Source organism: Dendropsophus ebraccatus, chromosome 9, assembly GCF_027789765.1.
Source record: "Dendropsophus ebraccatus isolate aDenEbr1 chromosome 9, aDenEbr1.pat, whole genome shotgun sequence".
Classification (NCBI taxonomy): domain Eukaryota; kingdom Metazoa; phylum Chordata; class Amphibia; order Anura; family Hylidae; genus Dendropsophus; species Dendropsophus ebraccatus.
The window spans coordinates 49,176,316-49,198,892 of record NC_091462.1 but is presented as its reverse complement, the minus strand read 5'-3'; the positions used below and the strand labels follow the sequence as shown (position 1 = coordinate 49,198,892).

The following is a 22,577-nucleotide window of genomic DNA, read 5'->3' as shown; positions in this document are numbered from 1 at the left end:
TAGACATGTAAACCCCGGATAAGGGTATAAATCACAGATATCTTTGTTTTGGTTAAATTCCTAAATACAGTGTCGGATTCCTCATTTTCTACAAGCCTGAAGCTATATGTATTTGGATATTCTCTGCAATACATAGCAGGCAGCTTTGGCACTGGAAACCATTGCACATTCTTGGTGTCAGAATTGCTGTGTATCAATATTTGTAGAATCAGCTTTTATCTTCTACATATGACGGTAATATGAGATAGCTTTAACCACAAAAAATCTTGGTTAAGTAGGCTTAAGGTGGGAGGGCTCTGCAGTGAGATTTGGTGACCTTTCCTCTCGTTGCACCTTAACTAACACAAAGGCCACAGCTCAAAGTGTGTCTGCTGAGCCGAGATTCAATTTGGAAGAGATTAGCTAAATGTAATAGGAATTATGGGTAATACTATGCAAATGAACTCAAAATCCAGAGATGGTAATTGGTGGCAGCATTACATTTAGAGGCTTAACTATATAGAAACCGGGGAAGAGTAAGGCCATGACACACCTTCTGAGTAAAAGCCCACTTATGTGAAAAATAAAATTAACTTTTAGTAACTTGAATATTCAAAAATGTAATTGTAAAAAGGAAAAAAAAAACGAATGTTCATAAAAAAGAGCTGTCAGCGCTACAGTAAGTAATTTACAAACCTATATAACTTTCTGACACCAGTTGATTTGAAAACAATTTTGTTTTACCGGAGTATCCCTTTAACTTTGTGTCATTGCTGTCACTTCTCCCAGAAATATACAAATAAATTTACAACAGGATCTTAGCATACAGTTTGTCAGTATAGTGTCACCTACACAGTACCAAGGTTTGTGGATAGAGTAAATGGTAACACCCAGATATTACTTTATCCATATATATCCAGGGGGATAAAATGGGTTTTGGATTATTATTCTATTGAGATTTATGTATTTAGGTATTCATTACAATAGTCACCTCGGGAAAGCTGGATGGACCTTTCTACAAATGTCTTGGAATATCTGTGTAATAGCAGGGGTAAAGCCCTATTGTGTGCTGCTGCGGGACAATGTCCTTAAAGAGGTTTTTGACCTGGCCCCCCTGGAAACACTTAACCATTTACCAAAATTATGCACATCTTATATTAAAGGGGAACTATCAGCATGTTAGAAGAATCTCGACGCTGAGAAGGAAGTTGTGCCTTGTTTCTTTGCCCTGCTTCTGTGCTGTTATCAGAGTAATCCTCGGTCAGGAGCACAGTTAGGAGCACTTCCCTGCCCCCTGAGCACGGATCTAGCCACCTGATCCATTAATTATTATTGAATGGAGCGTGGCAGTTCAGCGCTCTGGGGGTGGGGCACTGCTCCTACGGTTACTCCAGACCGAGGATTACACTGATAACAGCACAGAAATGGTGCCAAGGAAAAAGGTATGAGACACACCATCCTCCTCTGTGTCCTGTGCGCATTAGGGGGCTATCATCAGGTTAGATTCATCTAACCTGCTGATACTTCCCCTTTAATTTCATAATATCCTTAACTTCCACTCATCAGACTTATTAAGATCTTCTGTTAGGCATGTTGGACTTATCAGAATATAGGTCAGGGAACACCATCAACAGTTGTTGGCCTGGACTCACATTTGGCTGGCCGCAAGTTATCCTATCTTTCCCAGCTAAAGAAAATGCTGTAAATTGCTTGATTTTTTTTTTGTCTGAGTGGTCTGAGTGGCATTGCCCCCACCTGCCAGAATCCTACTCCACACTGATGAGGGGCAACACCCTGAAACAGCTGTCTGTGGATGAATCTCTGGTTTGGTATTTCCCTTGTCATGTTCTTAGACTTTTAACTGAGTGGGATATTGACTGAATGGGCCCTTTAATATGTTTTGGTGTTCTTCTTACAGGAGCCCTCTCTTTGCTAAGTTTTCCTTCCTTGGAGGGGAATATCTGGCTATCCCCGTGTTTTGAGAGTTAGACTCTTCTGCATATTTATATACATGACCAAGCATGCATGTGTCCTGGATAGGAATAGGGGAATAAACCACTGCCAGACACTTCAAGGGCCACTTTATAGTAAAATAGTTTAGTGTACAGTATTAGTAAGTGTAGTCGCAGCTCCCTGTGTACCTCACGCACCCCTCCTCCAGGCTGTGCTGTCCTACTCTGTGGTGAGTCTGTCCATAAGATGGCCGACATGGTGGAACATGTGACCATGCTTCACTAGACAGAATCACCACACAGTAGGGCAGCACAGCCTGGAGGAGGGGTATATGATTTTAACTCTATGAGGTACACAGGGAGCTGCTGTCAGTAAGTGCAGTGAGTACAGGTACTAATACTATACACTGCACAATTTTACTATCAAGTGGCCAACCCCTTCATGGTAGACCTTTTCCTGTAGCCAAACAAAAAACGATCTATCAACCAAGGTTAAGGTAGGGAGAAGCTGCTGGGACAGTATGAAATGATGACAGGTTCCCTTTAAGTGGTTTTTTAAAAAAAAAATTATATCTCTCATGTAAACTAGGCTCCAACCATAACTCTCGAGCCAATCTCTATCAGTTCTATGTAAGAGGAGAGCCCTAATAAAGTCTCAAACATCCAAAAGGAAATTATTATTTTTTTCCCTTGGAAACAAATACTCAGCTAGTATTAATTAAACCATTAGCAGTCGTTTAAAAAAAGACAATGTTTGGCCAAGGGCTGAAATAACTTCCACTAGGTAGTTCCTTTTTATTATCCCACGGTTAATTGCTAGCATCCAGCTATTCCCAGTCCAGACATAAGGCTGAAGCAGCATGCTACACTCAGTCTACCAGAACCATAAGGGCCTGTTGTAAACTCCTTGCAATCATTTTACAAATGAGCAGTTATTGAGACGCAATCTTTATTGATTGTTTTTTAAATGATTTATCAGTTTTAGTAATACATCAGATAAATGACAGTCTTGTCTTGTCTTGTCTTGTTTATAACTATGTAGAACTGTCTAAACATTGCATTAGTAATAACCCAATCATCTAGGGACAAAACTAATTAGATTTTAATAAATGTTCCTGTGCTAACTGGAAATAACTAAGAACACATTCATGGACAATAAAATATATGATTGTAATTGTACCCTGTACAGTGTTTTAATTCCGTTAACCAATTCCAGAACACATTTTTTTCTATAACTACCTCTGTTCTACTAGTAGGACCCTCTGTTCTACTCGTAGTACCCAGTGAGGTAATTGATGAATACACTGACAACTGGGCGTCTCCACAACCAAGTGTTAAAGGGGTCCCCAAATAGATTGCATTGTTCATGTTTCGGACAATTCTATACGTTTCCCTTAAAAATCCTTAATAAATCCAGTAAGTGTGGGTCATTGTCTTGAAGAATAATTTATCATTATCACGTTTCTTCCATATCCAGACAGCCTATAACCGTGCATTTAAATAGCATATAGGAAGCATTAAATTAAATTAAGTAATACATGAAAAAGAGATACTTTACATGAATAATCCTGCAGTAAGTGGAAGGTTTACATTTCATCATCCCTTCTTTCTCTGCCCAGCAATAGGTTACAGTATTGTGGATTTTCCTAGCTCTCTGTGGACTGGGTAATTCAGAAGAATGTAGGGGACATTCAATTATTTATAAAGGGGTGAAGATAGTGTTTGAGCTTCATGGCTCATATTTCGGAGTAGAGGTGTATCATTCTTAGCCTACTGGCTAACTAGGATGTTGTGGAAAATTAGACCTACATTTTCTGGGCCCCTCTACATGATTTACTTATTAGAATCACAGGAGATAGACTTTAGAGCTGTCTTAGCATATATTCCCATAGTGCAGTCAAATAGTGATTTATTGTTATGATTATATGGAGATCACAACAAAACCCCATGGTTTTAACAAAATCATTGTAAAATTCCAGCAATAACAGCACTTTATTGATGCCATGTGAATCTGACCTTAGGCGAGATACAACAAACGATTATGAATATTCTTCACAAATAAAGAGGATCGTCACCTGCAAACACATGAAGAAAAAAAAACGCCATGCAACGAATAAGCAATTTTTTGGAGGCCAGAAAAACGCCCCCCCCAAAAAACAAAACAAGTGTGGGGCCACCTTAAGGGTTGTCTAGGGGATTCTTCTAGGGAAAAATGTGGCCAAGTTGGAGTGGAGAAAAAAAAATTGTACTCATCTGTCCTAATGATACAGCAAGTCAGGGAGTAAAGCATGCTACTACCCGCTTCTCCCTGCTTGGTCTAAGGATCAGAGGGTGTCTCATTATGTTGCCATGAAATGTTAAAAGTTTTTCTAAATCAAAGGTATGCTTTAAATTACTGTAATGGTCAATATGTGTATTGCTGTATTACGGCCCTTGCACCCTATGGAAATCACTTGGATAACCTCGAGCGTATTCCGTGCACGCTCCCGCTTGAACACCTGGCCGTCATTCTAGGCTCAGGCGGATTCTGCCATCCATCCCAAGAATTAAAATGTCAATTCTTTGGGGGGGACAGCAGAATCTGCCTGACCATAGAATGGAGTCTATGGGTCCGGCGGAACTTCAAACGGGAGGGCCGTGGACGATTGATGGAATCCGCGGCAAGTTATCCGTGTGATTTCCTTAGTGTGCAAGGGCCCTCGTTGCAACAGTTGTTCACAAGATGATTGTTCGGTTGCTAAGCTGACGACCTACTTGTATCTTATACGTTTGGCTACTTTTAGAACTCTGCTTTGTGCTTTTCCTTACTAGCAAGGAGGATGATATTACTTAGTTGTTAAAGTGGTTATCCGGTGCTATAAAAACACGGCCACTTTCTTACAGAGACAACACGACTCTTGTCTCCAGTTCAGTTGTGGTTTGCAATTAAGCTCATTTCACTTCAATGGAACTGAGCAGCAAAACCCCGCCCAAGCTGGAGACAAGAGTGGTGCTGTCTCTGGAAGAAAGTGGCCATGTTTTTGTAGCGCTGGATAACCCCTTTAATGTTGGAATTATACAGTTCCAGGAGGAATAACAGAAGAAAAATTTGAAGATAAGAGTTTCCATTTCCTCCTGGCAAATGTATTTACTAAAACAGGCATTAATGACATAAATTGGCAAAAAAAAAAGAAAAAAGAAAACAAAATCTAGTATTCCAATAAATTTTTAGTTGAAAACCAAAAGTACAGAATTACAATAAAAGATGAAGCCTATGAATCCTCCAACAGAACTAATAAAATGTATGTCTTATTGTCATTTGGCTAGGTGACGTATATCTGGTCTAGAGGCAGTCGTTGCTGTTCAGGAAGAAGAAGGAACCTGACTACCAAAAGGGGTAAGTCAGTTACCAGCTTGTGCTGAGTAAATCCCTACCTACAGTCCATCATAGATCACATACTAAGCTACCAAGACCATTGCATGCTGGTAATTAATCGTAAAACAATGTTCGCATATGCCCTTTATTTCAAAAGGGTTGACTGGAAGGATTATCATTATTTTTACATTTTTTGTTCTTGGGGGGTGCGCTCACACCTACAGGATCTGCAGCAGATCTGCAGCAGATCTGCAGCAGATTTGATGATGTGTTCAGTTATTTAAATGAAATCTGCTGCAGAAAATCAGCTGCAGATCCTGTAGGTGTGAACGCACCATTAATGTATATTTTATATAAAAGAGGCAGACTAGTTGAAAAGATTCAAGAAAAGTCAAATGCCCCCCTCCCCCCAACTACTGCCATTGTGACAGTGCCCAGTACCTGATCTCGATATACAGGCAATGGCTGGGAATTCCCACTCACAGATGTCTGTGCCCGGATAATTCCGCTCTAAATGACAAAATCATCTGTGCCACATCTGAAATAATTATAAAAGGCTGCTTGGTGTTAATAATTCATTGTTCCCACAATTGCTGCTCTCCATGGGGCCCATTTGGTGGCTGCAGTGTCCATCTCTGTGACATCTGTGCAGTGATGTGAGACGTCTAACAACTGCATGCAATGGCACTGTGTGGAGCATAGTCTACAGTGGCTACAGCTGCTAAAGTTTGCTTTATTCTAACCTCCTACCCCATGCTATATTTGATGACACATCAGACTCAGGTTACACCTGGTGCCTGACTGCAGGTATTCAGCTCAAAATCCAGCCACGGAGCTGCTGAGTCTACTTTTTCTGGACAGAGAGCCTAATTATTCTAAGATTAATCCATGCACATTGCTTGCCCTGGGTGAGTAAATAACCTGACTTTATTATTAGTCCGTTATGTTGCTTCTCAATTGCAGCATTCACCAAGCAAGAGGTCTCACTGCAATTCCCAAGTAAGCTAAAATACTGCATTGCAGTCACTTTGCTAACTATTTAATTGCTGGCTAGTAAAACAGCGATGAGAATCAACTCTCCCTGGGTAGATCCTGTACTGTCAGACTGATCACAGCTTTCAGGGTTGATGCACCTTGTAATCCTTCCTGTAATATTTAGCATGTAAGAATATGGATGTAATTGCTAAGCTGGATCTCAGCTGGATCTTCTGTTATCAACTTTGTTATGTACTTATGAAACCGTTAATTATTATCATTATTTAAAAAATTTTATTAGAATTTTTGTTTTGAAAAACAATGGATTCTTTTTTATCAAGAAGTATATTTTGGATGTACTGATACCTATTACACTGGATATGCTGATATCTATTATGCTGTTCTATTACACATGTTGCAGACTGGTATAATGATGGTATGGCTTTCCTGAAAAAGAAAAAACAATTAAAGATAAAACTTATTTAATGGGGGACATTTATGAAGAATGGTGTACTTGTATGCGTGTCCTAAATTAGGCCCCACCCCCAATTGCCCCACTGGATTTACTAAGAGGCGCAGACCTCTTAGCAAATCCGGCCTAACCTGTGCCTATCTTGGTTTAATAAGACGCGGGTCTTATTAGGTGAGCAGGGGAAATACTGTAAAATGTGAGATATCTGTCCTAAGCCAAATGACCATGACTGTATCTACAGGAGTTGTTATCCTTTGTATGAACACTTAGCTGCAGTCTGTGGATGCACATTCACATTAGAATATTTGCATGTGGAGCAGATTAAACCAATGGAACAACTGATAAAACAATAGTAACCTTATGCAGATGAGAACATAGAAGAGGCCTTATAGAAAATAATAAAATATGGCACATGGCTAGAAAGGACTAGTCGTCATGATTCTGGGCATACCTTGTTTTATTTCAATAGTCCTCTCCAAGAGTAAGATATAGGCCTTTCTTCTTGTTAATATGCAAATGATGTTCAAGTGCCTAGGGGGTGTTCCCCAGCACGGTTGGAGTCCAGATAGGTCCGGTCCAGTCCATGTTCTTTGCTTATCTAGTGCCCATCAGTGAAAATGTATAGGCATATTCAAGCAAGCGGGACTTACTTGGGCTCTTGTAATTAAATAACAGTATCCCTATAATTGTGGTGAGAAGCCATATCTAGCCATAGGCTTATTTACACCCCTGTTTTCCTGCTCACAGGTCCACTTTAAAATGCCACATCCCTAACTACCAAGGACAGAAGGACTGGTGCTGGTTGCCCCATCTTGTGATCTAATTTTTGGGATACAGAGCTACACCCCTTTTGCTATAACCCAAGAAATCCAGACCTTATCCACATATTAGTTTTTCTTTTGGGACCTCAGAAATCTGGATCATTTATGTCCTGGAGTCACATATAGTATTTCCATTAGTCTTTTGGTCAGGCTTTTTTGAACCAAAACCAGGAGTGGATTGAAAACACTGTGCAAATCTTTCCAATATAATTTTGCCCTGTCAGTTCCACTTCTGATATTGGTTGAGAAAATACTAACCAAAAGACTGAAAGAAAATATCTGGTTCTCAATGAGTGTGGACAAATAACATACTTGAGCACAGTGAGTGCAGTGTGCAAAATACTATACTGGACTTCTACCAGACCGAAGGAAGAGAAGCTTCTTTTTATTTTTTTACTTATATATATTTTCGTAAAACCACGACGCACAACGGCCATGATTATTACGAAAATATGTTACCTTGCTGTCTATGGGATCTCGGCCGTAGCTTATACACATGGTATACGCTCTGACTGGTATCCCTAGCGGCTCCGCAAACAACTGTCAGTGCACACGCTCGCTCCATAGTGTGCAGTGGAGAGTTCTGATGCGGGCGCGCACAGATGCGCCCGCATCAGAACTCTGCTGTTGCAAAGATCATCTGGCCGGTACACAAAGTGGCTTATACGTTGTGTGAACATAGTCTAAGGGTGGAACTCCGCAGCATAGCCCCCGCCTCAGACTCTACTCGGAATCCTGCCTGCCTTATCGTGTCAATGGGATGTCTCGAGTGCAACCGCTCTCCACTGCTCTCTGCTCAAAGAATTGACATGTTCTTTGAGCAGAGAGCGGCAGAGAGCAAAGGCATGCAAGGTATCCCATTGACACACTGAAGCAGGCAGGATTCTGTGGCGGATTGCTCCTGTTTTACTCAGTCTGAACATAGCCTTACAGTCAAAACAGTATATTTGTTTCTAATAATGGTAGTCATGGTAGTAACTATTTAAATGCACATAACCAGAAAACAGGTAGTTACTAACATATTTTTCACCTCCTGTAAACCAGTATTTTCCCCATGATAACTACATTGTAACATGCTCATTGCTTGGTGTATTGTTTGCTATGTAGCAGTCATATTTTTTTTATTTATATAAAATAGCCTTGGTACATGAAATCTATAAACATGAAATGTTCATAACTCCATCCTAATGGGCATTTACTGACATAATGAGTAAATGGGCATTTGCTTTAAGGATGTGTAAAAAATCCAAGTAGTGGCTGTGGCCGAACAGTAGGAATTCATCTATCCATGTGCAGCCTAGCGTATCAGCTTGGAGATATCATTCCTGCAGGTGTCATATGTTCAGCAGAAGCCAGTAGTCAGCAGCAATGATTAACAAGATGTAAAAATTGACCTGATTTCTTTGGACTCATTCAGCTGTAGCACCAGGCCTTGAGGTAGAAGGCACTGCTGACAGCTAGTGACCTGGGCCTGTCTGGACATGGTGTGCCCAAGGCTTATATCATTAGGTAACGGGGGAAAGAATCTATAATGGTCCAATTTATGTAAGAATAAGTATAAAAATTATTTTATATAACAGCATATAGCTTTGCAGACAATCTCTTGCTTTTGCTGGGAGACAGGCATTTGCACATATTTAAACAGGCAGCATTAGGGGATTGTAAACAGTCAGCTGGGGATTATAAGGCATTTACTAGCAAAAAAAACAGAATAAGGGTACAAACACACACAGCAGATACGCAGCAGATACGCAGCAGATTTGACGGTGCAGATTTGATGCTGTGTTCAGTTATTTAGATCTAATCTGCTGCGTATCTGCTGCGTATTTGCTGCGTATCGCAGCAGTAAATACGCAGCGTATACGCCGTGTGTGGGACATAGTGAGTCTAATGTGTGTGACCATTCTAATGAGGATTGGTGTGTATTGTGTTCCAATATCTTGTGCATATTCACCTGGTACTAAGAAGACGTGGGCCTGCACCTGTTTGTGCGACTTTTTAAAAAGTCGCAAATGATAATGTGAGCTTTTTGGTGAATACTCAAAACAGGCAGATTAAAAAAAAAAAAAGTTGCATCTAAAAAATATTCGCCCATCGAATACTGGTTCATGAACAAAACTTAGACCTAAAAATAGGCGCAAAGCTCTTAAAAAATTTCCCCCATAGTGCCTTTTTTTGAGCAAAAATTCATTTAAGGTGTGGTGTAGCCCTGCTCTGAAGCGCAACTGGTCACTTGGTAGATGGTGCTGTGTGACTCCACTAGTGTAGTGGGTGGTCAAGATATAGCTCAGCCAGGTGTTATGCTGTCGTGACGCCAGTGCCGGTTAGACACAGGTATGATGGCACACCTGCTTTTCTTTTAGTGAGGCTGGCTATACCCTTTCCCCTGTGGTTAGTAACCTGCTGGTCTGTTTGGGGGTCCCTTGGACGTTTATCACGGTGGTCCGGAGTGGAGTTGTGACCCACCCGGACTATTGGTACCACCACCTACAGAAAGGGGAGATTACCCAAGGAAAGATAAGAATCACAGAGTCCCGTTGCAATAAGTAAACTCTTCTTTACTGCAGGAATACTTGATATAATGATACACAATAGACATTTGCCTTGATAACTCACTTTGGACTTGACTGACAAGACTTATGCTGAGAGCTTAAGAGGTAGAATAGCCGTGCTGGCTTGGTTGTGTGCTAAGAAGTAGAGTACGTTCAGAGAAGTAGAGAGGAAGATGTCGAGAGAGTCCCAACCCAAAGTAGTACTGTACTCTGCCGGAATTTTAGAAATAGAGTAGGTAGAATACCTATAATAATAGAGACTAGAGAGAACACTTGTGCCTGTGTTTTCACTCCTTGATCTTTGCACCACCTTTTGCCCACCAGTGTCGGGTGACCCATGCTAGAGGGTGACACAAGCCCCAGACCTTGTTACCTGGGAGGAGCAGAGTGGTCAGAATTTTCTGGTTACACCGGCACTGCGAGATAGAGTACATAGGCTTCTAGCAACTTTGCTCTCTCTGGATCAGTTCCTCTTTCTTCAGGATACTGTCCTGCACCTTTAGACTTGTTCACGGCATGGGCTGGGATGATCCCTGACTTTTTCCTCTCTGTGAGTGTTTAGCACTGCATAGTGTGTACAAGTGCTACTTTTGAGAAACGAGTCCCCGTGTGCATCTGTTCTGTACCACACCTCAGACTACACTGGACTTGTCCTCTAACAGGGGACCTGGCATAAGCCAGGGCCCAGCTTGACTGCTGTAGGGACCATTCTGGCTTGCATCTTTCCTCTACAGAAACCAGAGTAACACTCACTAAGTGTGGTTACACCTCCTCTCCCCATGTGACAACTTCCTACAGCATATGTAACATGTGCTGTGAGTGGGTGAGAAGAGAGTGCAAGAGAAGAAAGAGAGTTCTCATTGGTGCACAGATCTCAGAAACAATAACCCTTTAGTTACCTACAGCTGTGCAATAATAAAGCATACAAAATACATACTAGCGACCAGGCATACAAGCGACTTTGCATGCTAAGGCACCCCCCGCCACACCCCCCCCCCCCCGGCACTGGCAGGTTATATGCATGGTATATACCCTGGCACTTGGGTGGCGCTCTGCTTGATGCCGCTCTTCTCATCAAACAGACGTGATGGAGGAAGAAAGGAGGCTGGGGACCTCTTAGTTCGGGGACCGCTTCTGTCCAGTGTCGGACTGGGGTGCCTGGGGCCCACCAGAGAAAATGATCCTTGGGGCCCACCAATATAGAACCAGTGAGACACGACATGCTGACCTGGTCCCTTCCTGGATTCTTCTGTATCTGTGACAAATCCCTACATTTATACAGCTCTCATGGTATGCTGGGAGTTGTAGTCTCTGAGAAGACAACCCTATAATAAATCACTGTGTGCAGAGTCTCCTGGTGGCTGCAATCTGTGGGTGACAACCATCAGCCCTGAAGGTCCAGCAATACATCTATCTACACTGTACTACAACTCCCAGCATATCCTGAGGGCTGCAGACTGTCAGTACATGCTGGGAGTTGTAGTGCCTGCAGCTTTTGTAGTTGGGTCCTAGGTGCATTATACACTGGATGCGTTGTGGCATATAAGAATACAGAGATCTGTGGGGGCTCAGTGTAGGGGAGTGACCCCAGAACATCACTAATAGGGTATAGAACAAAAACATCTCCCCCTGTCCCCTATTAGTGCTGTTCTGGGGTCACTTCCCTACACTGAGTCCCCACCAGGGCCGGACTGGGACTGAAAATCGGCCCTGGCATTTCAAAGCACACAGGCCCACTTATCGTACGGGGTCGTCTATGCATCATCTATGCAGCGTCTACCAGACAAACATTATAGGCTCTTAGCTCCAGCACCATCATCACCTCTATACAAACTCCCCATCTATATTAGTTCACGCTGTTACAGCGCCCATGTTATGCCCCTTGTAGTATTTAAAGCCAGGTTCCCTCTATGTAATAGAAAGGCCCCCTGTGGTCTAGTGGTCTGGGGGCATAATGATGGATGTAGTAGTGGTTTAAGGAACATAATGATGGATGTAGTAGTGGTCTAGGGAGCATAATGGTGGGTGTAGTAGTGGTCTGGGGGCATAATAGTGGGTGTAGTAGTGGTCTAGGGAGCATAATGGTGGGTGTAGTAGTGGTCTGAGGGCATAATGGTGGGTGTAGTAGTGGTCTGGGGGCATAATGATGGGTGTAGTAGTCGTCTGGGGCATAATGATGGGTGTAGTAGTGGTCTGGGGGCATAATGGTGGGTGAAGTAGTGGTCTAAGGGCATAATGGTGGGTGTAGTAGTGGTTAGGGGGCATAATGGTGGGTGTAGTAGTGGTCTGTGGGAGCATAATGGTGGATGTAGTAGTGGTCTGGGGGCATAATGGGTGTAGTAGTGGTCTGGGGGCATAATGGTGGGTGTAGTAGTGGTCTAAGGGCATAATGGTGGGTGTAGTAGTGGTCTGGGGGCATAATGGTGGGTGTAGTAGTGGTCTGGGGGCATAATGGTGGGTGTAGTAGTGGTCTGGGGGCATAATGGTGGGTGTAGTAGTGGTCTGGGGGCATAATGGTGGGTGTAGTAGTGGTCTAAGGAGCATAATGGTGGATGTAGTAGTGGTCTGGGGGCATAATGGTGGGTGTAGTAGTGGTCTGGGGGCATAATGGTGGGTGTAGTAGTGGTCTAAGGAGCATAATGGTGAATGTAGTAGTGGTCTGGGGGCATAATGGTGGGTGTAGTAGTGGTCTGGGGGCATAATGATGGATGTAGTAGTTGTCTGGGGGCATACTGATGGATGTAGTAGTGGTCTGGGGGCATAATGGTGGGTGTAGTAGTGGTCTGGGGACATAATAGTGGGTGTAGTAGTGGTCTGGGGGCATAATGGTGGGTGTAGTAGTGGTCTGGGGACATAATGGTGGGTGTAGTAGTGGTCTGGGGCATATTGGTGGGTGCAGTAGTGGTCTGGGGGCATAATGATGGGTGCAGTAGTGATTTAGTCAGAACCCATACATAACACCTCCCCCAGTGCCTCCATTACTCACACACTCTGCTGCTGCTGCTGCTGCTGCTGATGGTTCCTCTCCTGTCCCGGCTGCTGCTGACAGGGAGGGGGAGAGTCACACACAGGCGCTGCCCCGGCCTTCAGTGAGGGAGGTCTTGTGACCTCTGCAGGGGAGGTCATGTGATCTCTGCAGGACCCAGAACTTACATGTAAGTGAGCAGGCCCAGCCGATGCCTGCTCATTCTGCATGTCAGTGACAGGGCCGACAGGGGCAGCAGGGGGCGGGGCTTCCCGGGACAGGAAGAAGAGGAGGCCGCACTGCACTGTGAGTGAGAAGACAGCCTGTAACCTCCTGATGCTGCAGGGCCGTGTGATTGGCTGGCCAGCATCAGGAGTTTACAGGAGTTGGGGGTTGGGGGAGGAAGTAGCCGGGTATTGAGGGGGTCTGGACCGGCCCACGGAGGGGGCAGCCCCTCTGGCATTTGCCAGAACTGCCCTATGGCCAGTCCGGGCCTGGTCCCCACAAATCTATGTATTCTTATATTCCACAAAGCATCCAGTGTATAATGCACCTAGGACTCAACTACAACAGCTGCAGGCACTACAACTCCCAGCATGTACTAACAGTCTGCAGCCCTCAGGACATGCTGGGAGTTGTAGTGCCTGCAGCTCTTGTAGTTGGGTCCTAGTTCAAAGGTTTGCGCTAGTGTACTGTAGTGACGCGGGGCTGTGTCAGTACGCTACCGCAAACATTACACTGACCCTTATAGACCCCAATGGTACACTGGTTCTGCACACTATAGAAGTGATTACAGTGCAGTTACTAATGACTCACAGGTGACGTCTTCTCCGATTGCCATTACTCAATTTTTGCTTTCTTCTCCATCTGGCGCAGCATCATGAAGACTTCCCTGACCACAACTCGTCTGCAGGCGAGCAGCTGGGGTGACAGGGGCAGGGGAGCAGCTGGGGTGATGGGGAGGGGGAGAATCTGGGGGGGCAGGGGGAGCAGCTGGGGTAGCAAGGGCAGGAAAGCAGCTGGGGTGACAGGGAGGGGGAGAATCTGGGGAGGCAGGGGGAGCAGCTGGGGTGAAAGGGGCAGGGGGAGCAGCTGTGGGGGCAAGGGAAGAAGATGGGGGCAGGGGAGCAACTGTGGGGCAGAAGAATCAGCAGGGGGAGCAGCTGGGGTGACGGGCAGCAGCTGGGGTGGCAGTGGGAGTAGATGGGGGCAGAAGGAGCAGCTGGGGGGCAGTTTGGGTGACAGGCAGGGGGAACAGATGGGGGGCAGGGGGCAGCTAGGGTGGCAGGGAGAAGATGGGGCAGCTGGGGTGGCAGGGGAGAAGCTGGGGAGGCAGGGGGAGAAGCTGGGGGGCAGGGGAGAAGCTGGAGGGGGCAGGGGAGAAGCTTGGCGGCAGGGGAGAAGCTGGGGGGACAGGCAGGGGGAGCAGTTGGGGGGACAGGCTGGGGGGTGCAGGGTGAGAAGCTGGGGGGCAGGGGGAGAACCTGGGGGGCAGGGAGAGCAGCTGGGGGGTGCAGGGGGAGAAGCTGGGGGGTGCAGGGGAAGCAGATGGGGGCAGGGGGAGAACCTGGGGGGCAGGGAGAGAAGCTGGGGGGGCAGGGGGAGAAGCTGGGGGCAGGGAGAGCAGCTGGGGGGTGCAGGGGGAGAAGCTGGGGGGAGAAGGTGCAGCCGGGGGGCAGAGGCAGGCTAGGCAGGTCTCCTGCCATGCAGCTTCGGGGCCGGCCAGGCTGAGCTTCTGGCACATGCTGCCTCTATCACAGGCTGGAAACTCATAGCTGCAGCCCCGCGGTCCCGAACTTCTCTCCTGTTCGGCAGCACATGTGACGTCATCGCTCCGAGCAGGGGAGAAGTCCGGGACTGCGGGGCTGCAGCTATTAGCTTCCGGCTTGTAATAGAGGTAGTGTGTGCCATACGCTCAGCCCGGCCAGCCCCCGAAGCTGCCCAACGCAAATATCCTCCGCCCCCCAGGCGCGGACTAGGCACCCGTGGTCCAGTGCCTATGGCGGCATGGATTAAAAATATATTTTTTTTTTTAGAAAAAAAAATATTTTGTTCCCCGCGGATGCCGCCCCTCGCAGGGCGCCGCCCTAGGCACCGGACCACGGGTGCCTAGTGGCAAATACGGCCCTGCTAGCGACATCTAGTGGTAAAACTTAGTTACTACCTCATTACCACTACTACTTTGAAGTACAGGCTTTTGCAAGGGGTATAAAGACAAGTAACACACGTGGTGGGACACCATATAGGCTTATTTTTGGGAACACAGTACTTGTAGGAAATAATATGCACACTGGCCAGATGATGATCCGAAATCAGAAGTCTGTCTTGCAACAATCTTGCAATAACCAGGATAAAGTTTATCCCCTGGAAGTAAGCAAGAAATGACGGCAAGCAGAGATGCCATGAGAACCATCTGGAATTCATGCAGAAAGTATATGGGGAAGTTGTATAACTTTTCAACATACAAAGAATAACCTTCATATGCTACCGATCTAGCCTTGTGAGTTTCTAGTTCGTTAAACTCTCTCTCCCTGTCAATAAGAATGTTATGTTCTATTCATCCTTTATGTACTTTTTGCTGCCTTTACCATAGTATAATTGTATTCTGTACTGTGGCGTAAATTGCTTCCTCATACAATTTAATGGTCAGTCAATGTATGTTAAGCATTGTGTGAATAAAGGAAATTAATATTTTATTAACTTACTGAATGACGGGCTGTGCCCAGAAAAGATTAAAGCAATCAGTTTAACCAACATTCATTGACTTTAGATAGAGTAGTGGTGCCTGGCCTATTCCTTTCTTGTCACACAATGCGACTCTTTCACTAGTCCACAATTTCTTTTCTCACTGCAACTTGGTTTTCAGACAAGAAAAGGAGCATTTGTTAAAACTCTGTAAGAAGCAATTGGAAAGATTTATGTGAATATAACGGGAACAATGAAAGTCTGTTGTAGATCACAGTTACACGTCTGTTTGCCAAACAAGAGTCTGGAGCTTTAAGTTAAGGGGGGTTTTATTGGTTTTCCCAGTAGTTTTAGGCAAATGCAGATTTTTTTCAAGGTAGATGCCAGTTTCGTGTTTTTTTTTCCTTGAAAATCAATATGATGCACCAATAAAAAAAAACAAAAAACAAAGTAGGTGTTGAATATAATGCAAAGTTTTGGTAACATATAATTTCTTAAAGGGTACCTATATGTAAAAAGTTTTTATCAGTCCAGATCCCGTACCGATCGGTACAGCTGCAGCGTGTCCACTCCCTGCTCTGAGTTAAAAAAAAAAAAAAGAGCCCATTATAAGTCCAACTCTTTTTTCTAAGTCAGAGCGGAGAGTGGACGTGCTGCAGTGTGTCTTCTCCTGGCTCTATCTCTTGATCGGTACGGGTCTGAACACTCAGACCCGGACCGATCAAAACTTTTGAGATGTCTCTATGACATGACAAAGGTTTTTCATAACGACAGGCACACTTAACTTTATAAAATTAACATGTTTTTCTTACAAGGAAAAAGTATGAAAGAAGCACTCCATTTTTTTTCATATACAGCTATCTCACCATCATTAGTCCTACAGTGTCATCTGTTTCTTCCCAACTTAGCTATGTTCACACATTTCATTATATACAGTGTCATGTAATCCCCAGTCTGACAACCAGAGAATTGCATGCTCTAATGTGTAGACAGACAGGCAGTCAGTCTTTTCTATGTGGCTGACTTCCTGATCAGATTACTTCTGGCAACTCAGACCCTCCTCACCCTTCCTTGTTCTTCTGTATGTCCCCTATGCATAGTGTCCTATGTGATGTAGCCTGATGCTGCTATCCTGTGTGTAAGAGTTATTAGGAAGAAAAGGAAACAGACTGTAGTGTAATTTAAGTTACAGAAATTCTATATCATGGGATATGTAGGCTGTTTTAGGAAACAATAGCTGAGGGGAAATAGGAATCAAGATGGAAGGCAACCCATGCATGTCACATCAACTAAAATACACAAGGCATCAAGGTATACACAAAAGCACTTACATTATTCGATAATAATAGCCTATGCTGCACTATATACAGAAAAAAATAGTTATGGACTACTTCTTTAACCAGTTGCCTTTAACAACCCTAATGACTTAATTTCCCATTTTTTTCCTGTATTTCAGTATGGATGCAATGTCACTGCTACCTAGTTATAACACTGAGGTATTGGATACCATTCAGAACTTTAACAAATCCTGTTTTAACATAGTTATTCTTGACTCTGCATAAATAAACAGTTAAATGGGCACTAGATTCCTCTATAACTAGACATATATGCAAACAGCAAGTGCAAACAGCATGGAAGCTATAACAATGACTACATTAAGAGAGAGAGAGAGACCTATAAATGAGTACACTTTAGAAAGCTGGCATGGCCAAATCATGTTCTAAACATTGTCATAATATATTTTCTATTTATACAGTGAGTGTGTATTTTTTCCAGGTAAATAATTTTATCTTGGTTGCAGGTTTCTGGCTGGAGGAAGTATGACGGATAACAGGCAGGATGAGCCCAAATCATCCCACTGGGCGCCAGGACAGCTCAGTGAGGCTTCACCTCTCCCTCACACAACAGATATGAAAGAGCAAGGGGGAGCAGGAGATGGAATGGTGCACAGCTCCAATGGCATTCCCTTCAGAGAGTCGGAGGGAAGAGCATATGGCGAGAGGGCTCACCAAGGATCCCATCCTACAAGCAAGGAGAATGGCATCAATGGAGAGATGCCATCTGGAGATTCCGAGACTGCAGGTAAGGATGTGTATCCAGGGAACACTGTCTTCTGCAATGTTCTATGTTTTAGGCTCTGTTCAAATTGTATTCTGAACTATTCTTCAGCACATATGCCAGAAAGACATACATACAGTTGCATATCTTCTCCAAAGGAAACTTAATATCTCGCAGTAAATGTTTATTTGCTTGGTACATTTGCACTGGAACACATTGGCTTTACCTTTCAGTACAGTGAAAAGTTACATTTCCGTCAAATGCCAAAGCATGTCGGATAGATGGGATCCTATGTATGTTTTTGACTTATGTGCTGGGGCATTCTGGCCTTATGTGCCAAATGTAAAATTAAAACAATGAGAAATAGTTTCAGACGTATATTTGAGAGAATTGGGGGAACATGTATCAAAACTAGAGATGAGCGAACCACAAGCATGCTCGAGTCCATCCGAACCCAATCGTTCGGCATTTGATTAGCGGTGGCTGTTGAAGTTGGATAAAGCCCTAAGGCTATGTGGAAAACATGGATATACTGTAGTCATTGGCTGTATCCAGGTTTTCCAGACAACCTTAGAGCTTTATCCAACTTCAGCAGCCACCGCTAATCAAATGCCGAACGATCGGGTTCGGATGGACTCAAGCATGCTCGAGGTTCGCTCATCTCTAATCAAAACTATTTTTTTAAAAAGTTGGTAAAATCCACTGAAAAACATCCAACTGCATTTCAGCAGTCATTTTTCCGTAATCCTAATATGGGTTGCTGTAGGTAACACTTTCAATTTTATCTTGCACTAGTTTTGATAAATCTCCCCCATTATGTTTGGTTATATAAAAAAGCTTCCGGCTCGTAATATAAATGACCGCTAATTATGATCGTGAGACGGCAGCTAATGCTAATGCTTTATCAAAACCAAACTAGATAATTGTGCCAGCTACATGGATGCCTGAAGTTTCAAACATGGGCCCAATGATGTAAGCCCTCAATATACCCCTTCAAACATGTCTCCTGTTCTGTATCCTTATGGAAGTGTGCCCCCTCTCTTAGATGTCTGAGAATTTGCAGAAAAAAGTAGCTTGTGTTTTTTTTTTAACCAATTCTGTATAACCAAATTAGTTAAAGGGACTGATCTTAGTTTACAAAACTACTTTATGCACCGGAAGATATTACCAATCCATGGGCTAGAGTTATTAACATGGCACACACCACCTGCAATGGGTCTCTACCAGGGTTGACTCTGGCTTTCTCATTGCCTATAGCAAAAGCTATAGAAAATCCTGGGCAATGTTTGTGTGCAGAAAATCAGCATTATATAACGGAGCAGCAAAGTGTACTGTATATCTCTATACAATAATGCCAGTCCTAATGGCATTGCATTCCATATCTGTGTCCAGCCGTCATTTATAGGCCATAGTGTCGATGAAGCCAATAGTGCAGAATAGAACTGTGTAGCAGTATGATTTATAGCCACCACAATCTGCCTCCTGAGGTGAGATACTCATATCACCTCATGGCCAATATGCACCTTATCTGTACCGTATTTCTATTTTCCTCCTATTTATACATGGAAGCACAAAAATATTTATGGTATATTTTTTCCATAATAAGTGGTATCTTCCTCTGAATGAAACCGTCTGCTTCAAAAGTAAAGCTAAGAATCCTGACAAGTCAGAAGGGGCTGTGCAGAAGCCTTCTAATGTTTGAAACCTTGGAGCCCTCAGATGCACCTTCCCTGCTCTTTCAGAAAGAATAGCTATAATTGCTGTCCATCTTTTCTATTGCATTGCTTCAACATATACAATTGCTATGAAGTCGTCGTCCTTTTCTAAACTGTTTAGAGAGCGCTCCCTTAATTTTTCCTGAAGGATTTGGCCTCCTAGGTCATTAGTCTTATGAAGCTAAGCATTTTTAAAACTCCATGTGTAGTTTGCTGTGGACAGACTACTAAAACGAATCCCGTGCCGGCGGCATGAAATTACATTGTTGAAATTCTTTGAAGTATGAAAAGGTCAGCCCTGGTGCCATTTAGATTTTGTTATGATGTTTGGCTGGAGGGAATGTGCTATTCTAGGTGCAAATATGTTCTTTTTGCCATTTGGTTATCATAAATGAGTTGGTGGCACTTGTCACGGATGCCTGCACAATAAATCAGTGAGACATGAGCTCTAAAATTGTCAAATTATGAGTTTGTTCACATATTTTAAGGCAGTGTGACACTGGAGTAACAATAAATGGAAGAGGATAACATGATGCAACATGTTATTTAATAGAAGCTCTAAGATCCAGTAATATTTTCCAGAAATGTTAATATGTGCAATATATTTTATTGATCTTATGGATGGATGGATGAATGGATAAACTTATTTTGGTATATGAATGAAGGGCTCAAGCAATGCCAAATAGGATATTTTTAAATCCTTTACTAGTCAGACTCATTGGTAGACCTCGTATAGGTAAATTAACAGACTGATGCTTCTGATCTTAAAAGGGGTTGTCTAGTTTATAGGTGTGTCCAAAAGATAAGTGATATGGGTTGGTTTTGATGCCAGCACACAACCATTAGCTGAAATCTATAGGGAACCTATCAGTGATTTATACCCTGTATTGCCACCACAGGGAATATGGAGCATTACACATTACCCTTTGAAAGTAGTGGGCTGTCCATGTCATACACAGACAGGTTGGGTCCTCCAGGGCAAGAGTTTCTCCTGGCAGTTGCTGTCTGCTATGACTAATTGGTGTGGGTCCCAAATCGGAGACAACCCTCTGATAACTGAGTGTCCTACAATTTTATAACCCATTTCATTCAGGCCAAATTGAATGTATTCATTAAAGGATCTGTTTAAGTGATGACAGATTGAGACGACCCTTTTCAGCTAGGCTTACCTACAATATTTATTGTATGTTTTCCAACAACTATAATACAAATAGAATTTTTTATGCAATGAGAATTTTGCAGTAATTGGAATGCATCATTATTAGTATTTTATCATTTTTTTTTACAAGTTAAATTTGGCTAAAAAGGAAAAAAATGAAATTAAACAGCGGGCTATTTGCTGTGTAAGGGTAAGAAATTAATCAGATGCAAAAATAATACCACAGTATTACAAGACCATTATTCAGAGCCTTAAAGGCATATTCCTAACTAAGCATGCTTTTGTAGTAGGTACTAATTCCTTTTTGAGTGACTTTGTTGCAGCCAGAAGCCTTTCTGTAATGTACAGTATGTATGCCTTCAGGCAAATAAGAGAGGGTTATGAAACACAGGAGAAGAAAGAAATGACAGTAATTCAGTTGTGTACGTCTAATGTATTACACCTGCTCCCCAGTCCTGTCAGTAAGGTGAGCTTAGGATGGAGCAGCTGAGGTTACAAATAACATATGTATTAGATAGGGCACTCTTTGGAAGTAAAATTGTGAATATATGGGAGCAAGGGATAAAACTTAACCACATTTATTAGGCTGTCACAATCTGCGTCATACAATTATAATAACTTATGGCACCCTGGTCCAGATTTACTATTGCAAATGTTATAGAAACATTTTTGTCAACTTTTATGAAGGGTAATGGCCTCAGCAAAAAGAAGGCAATTTCCAAAATGCCTAGACTAGTCTTTAGATGGATTTGAAACTTACATAAGTTTGTTCTGGGTAAGAATTGGTAAATCTTAGTAAATCTGGGCCATTGTTCTAATTAAAACCATTCACTCCAAAATATGATAAGATATGGTGCACTTTGGGGTCTGAATCTAATCAAAATATGCTTGGAAAATATAGGGAAGACACACCAAGCAGTCTTAGAGTAAGGGCCCTATTACACGGGATGATTATTGTTAGAAAAATTGTTAGATCGTTCAGATTTGAACGATAATCATTTAGTGTAATAGCACACAATGATTAAATGGTCAACGGGAAATCGTTGGTCGTTTGATAGATATTGGACCTATTTTTATCGTTTATTGTTTGCAAATCGTTTGCATGTAATATGACGTCGTTAGGTCGTTCACAGTAGCGACGAACGCAGTAGCGATGACAAGATTACCGCAAGAGCGATCATAAGTAACGATCATCGTTCCGTGTAATTGGGTGAATGATTTCAGGTCATTCCCCATAGAGGTGGTTTGAGATTTTTTATCAGTAATCGTTGATCGCCAATCGTTCAGTGGAATAGCACCCTAAGAATGTTCTTTGTCACCTGTCATTTTGATACGATGCGGCCATAGCTGTACAATGGAGAGGCAAACCATGACGTGAGTCTGCCCATACAGTACATGGCTCTGCAGTTTAACAGTTGTTGCCTGCCATGAGAAAACCATTCAGTGGTCCAGTATTCATGGTGGGAGCATACACAGTTATGGTAGGACTTATACTGCCAAGGCTGATTTTGTAAAGATAGAGTCTGTTTGATGCTTGTCTATTCTCCAGCCTTAGTAAAGCTCATGTTTCCACAGTTCCTACCAGAGAATCTTGGGGGCACATAAATATGGATGCACTTCATGTGTTTATTGAGCCTCGTAGAGGCAAGGAGATTACTGAATAACAGTCTCATCCCCGGAGCTAGAAGGAGACTATAAACGTAGCCTTGTTGATCACACACACATACATACATATATACATATAGCGCTTTCAGAGCTGCAGGGATGTGTTTGTCCACCAACCCCCTGCCTGCCATCCCGCACATGTACATGGACACATATGTAAGATCAGAGAACAGCGAGGAGAAGGTGCTGACGTGACTGCCGTCAATGTTTGGGGCAAGAGGCCA

General features: G+C 43.2%; 1 protein-coding gene across 15 annotated transcripts in view; it reads left to right on the top strand.

Moving 5' to 3' along the window:
* Positions 1-22,577, top strand: part of MAP2 (microtubule associated protein 2) — a 176,007-nt gene that overhangs the window by 96,295 nt on the left and 57,135 nt on the right. For 14 of the 15 annotated variants that reach the window (XM_069983246.1, XM_069983252.1, XM_069983251.1 and 11 more), the window contains 2 exons: positions 5,238-5,307; positions 17,558-17,838. In XM_069983246.1, the coding sequence (XP_069839347.1) occupies positions 17,577-17,838 (262 nt within the window). In that variant the 5' untranslated portion in view covers positions 5,238-5,307; positions 17,558-17,576. Of the gene's footprint in view, positions 1-5,237; positions 5,308-13,299; positions 13,378-17,557; positions 17,839-22,577 lie in introns of those variants that run through there. The other variant, XM_069983244.1, reaches the window with a different exon arrangement.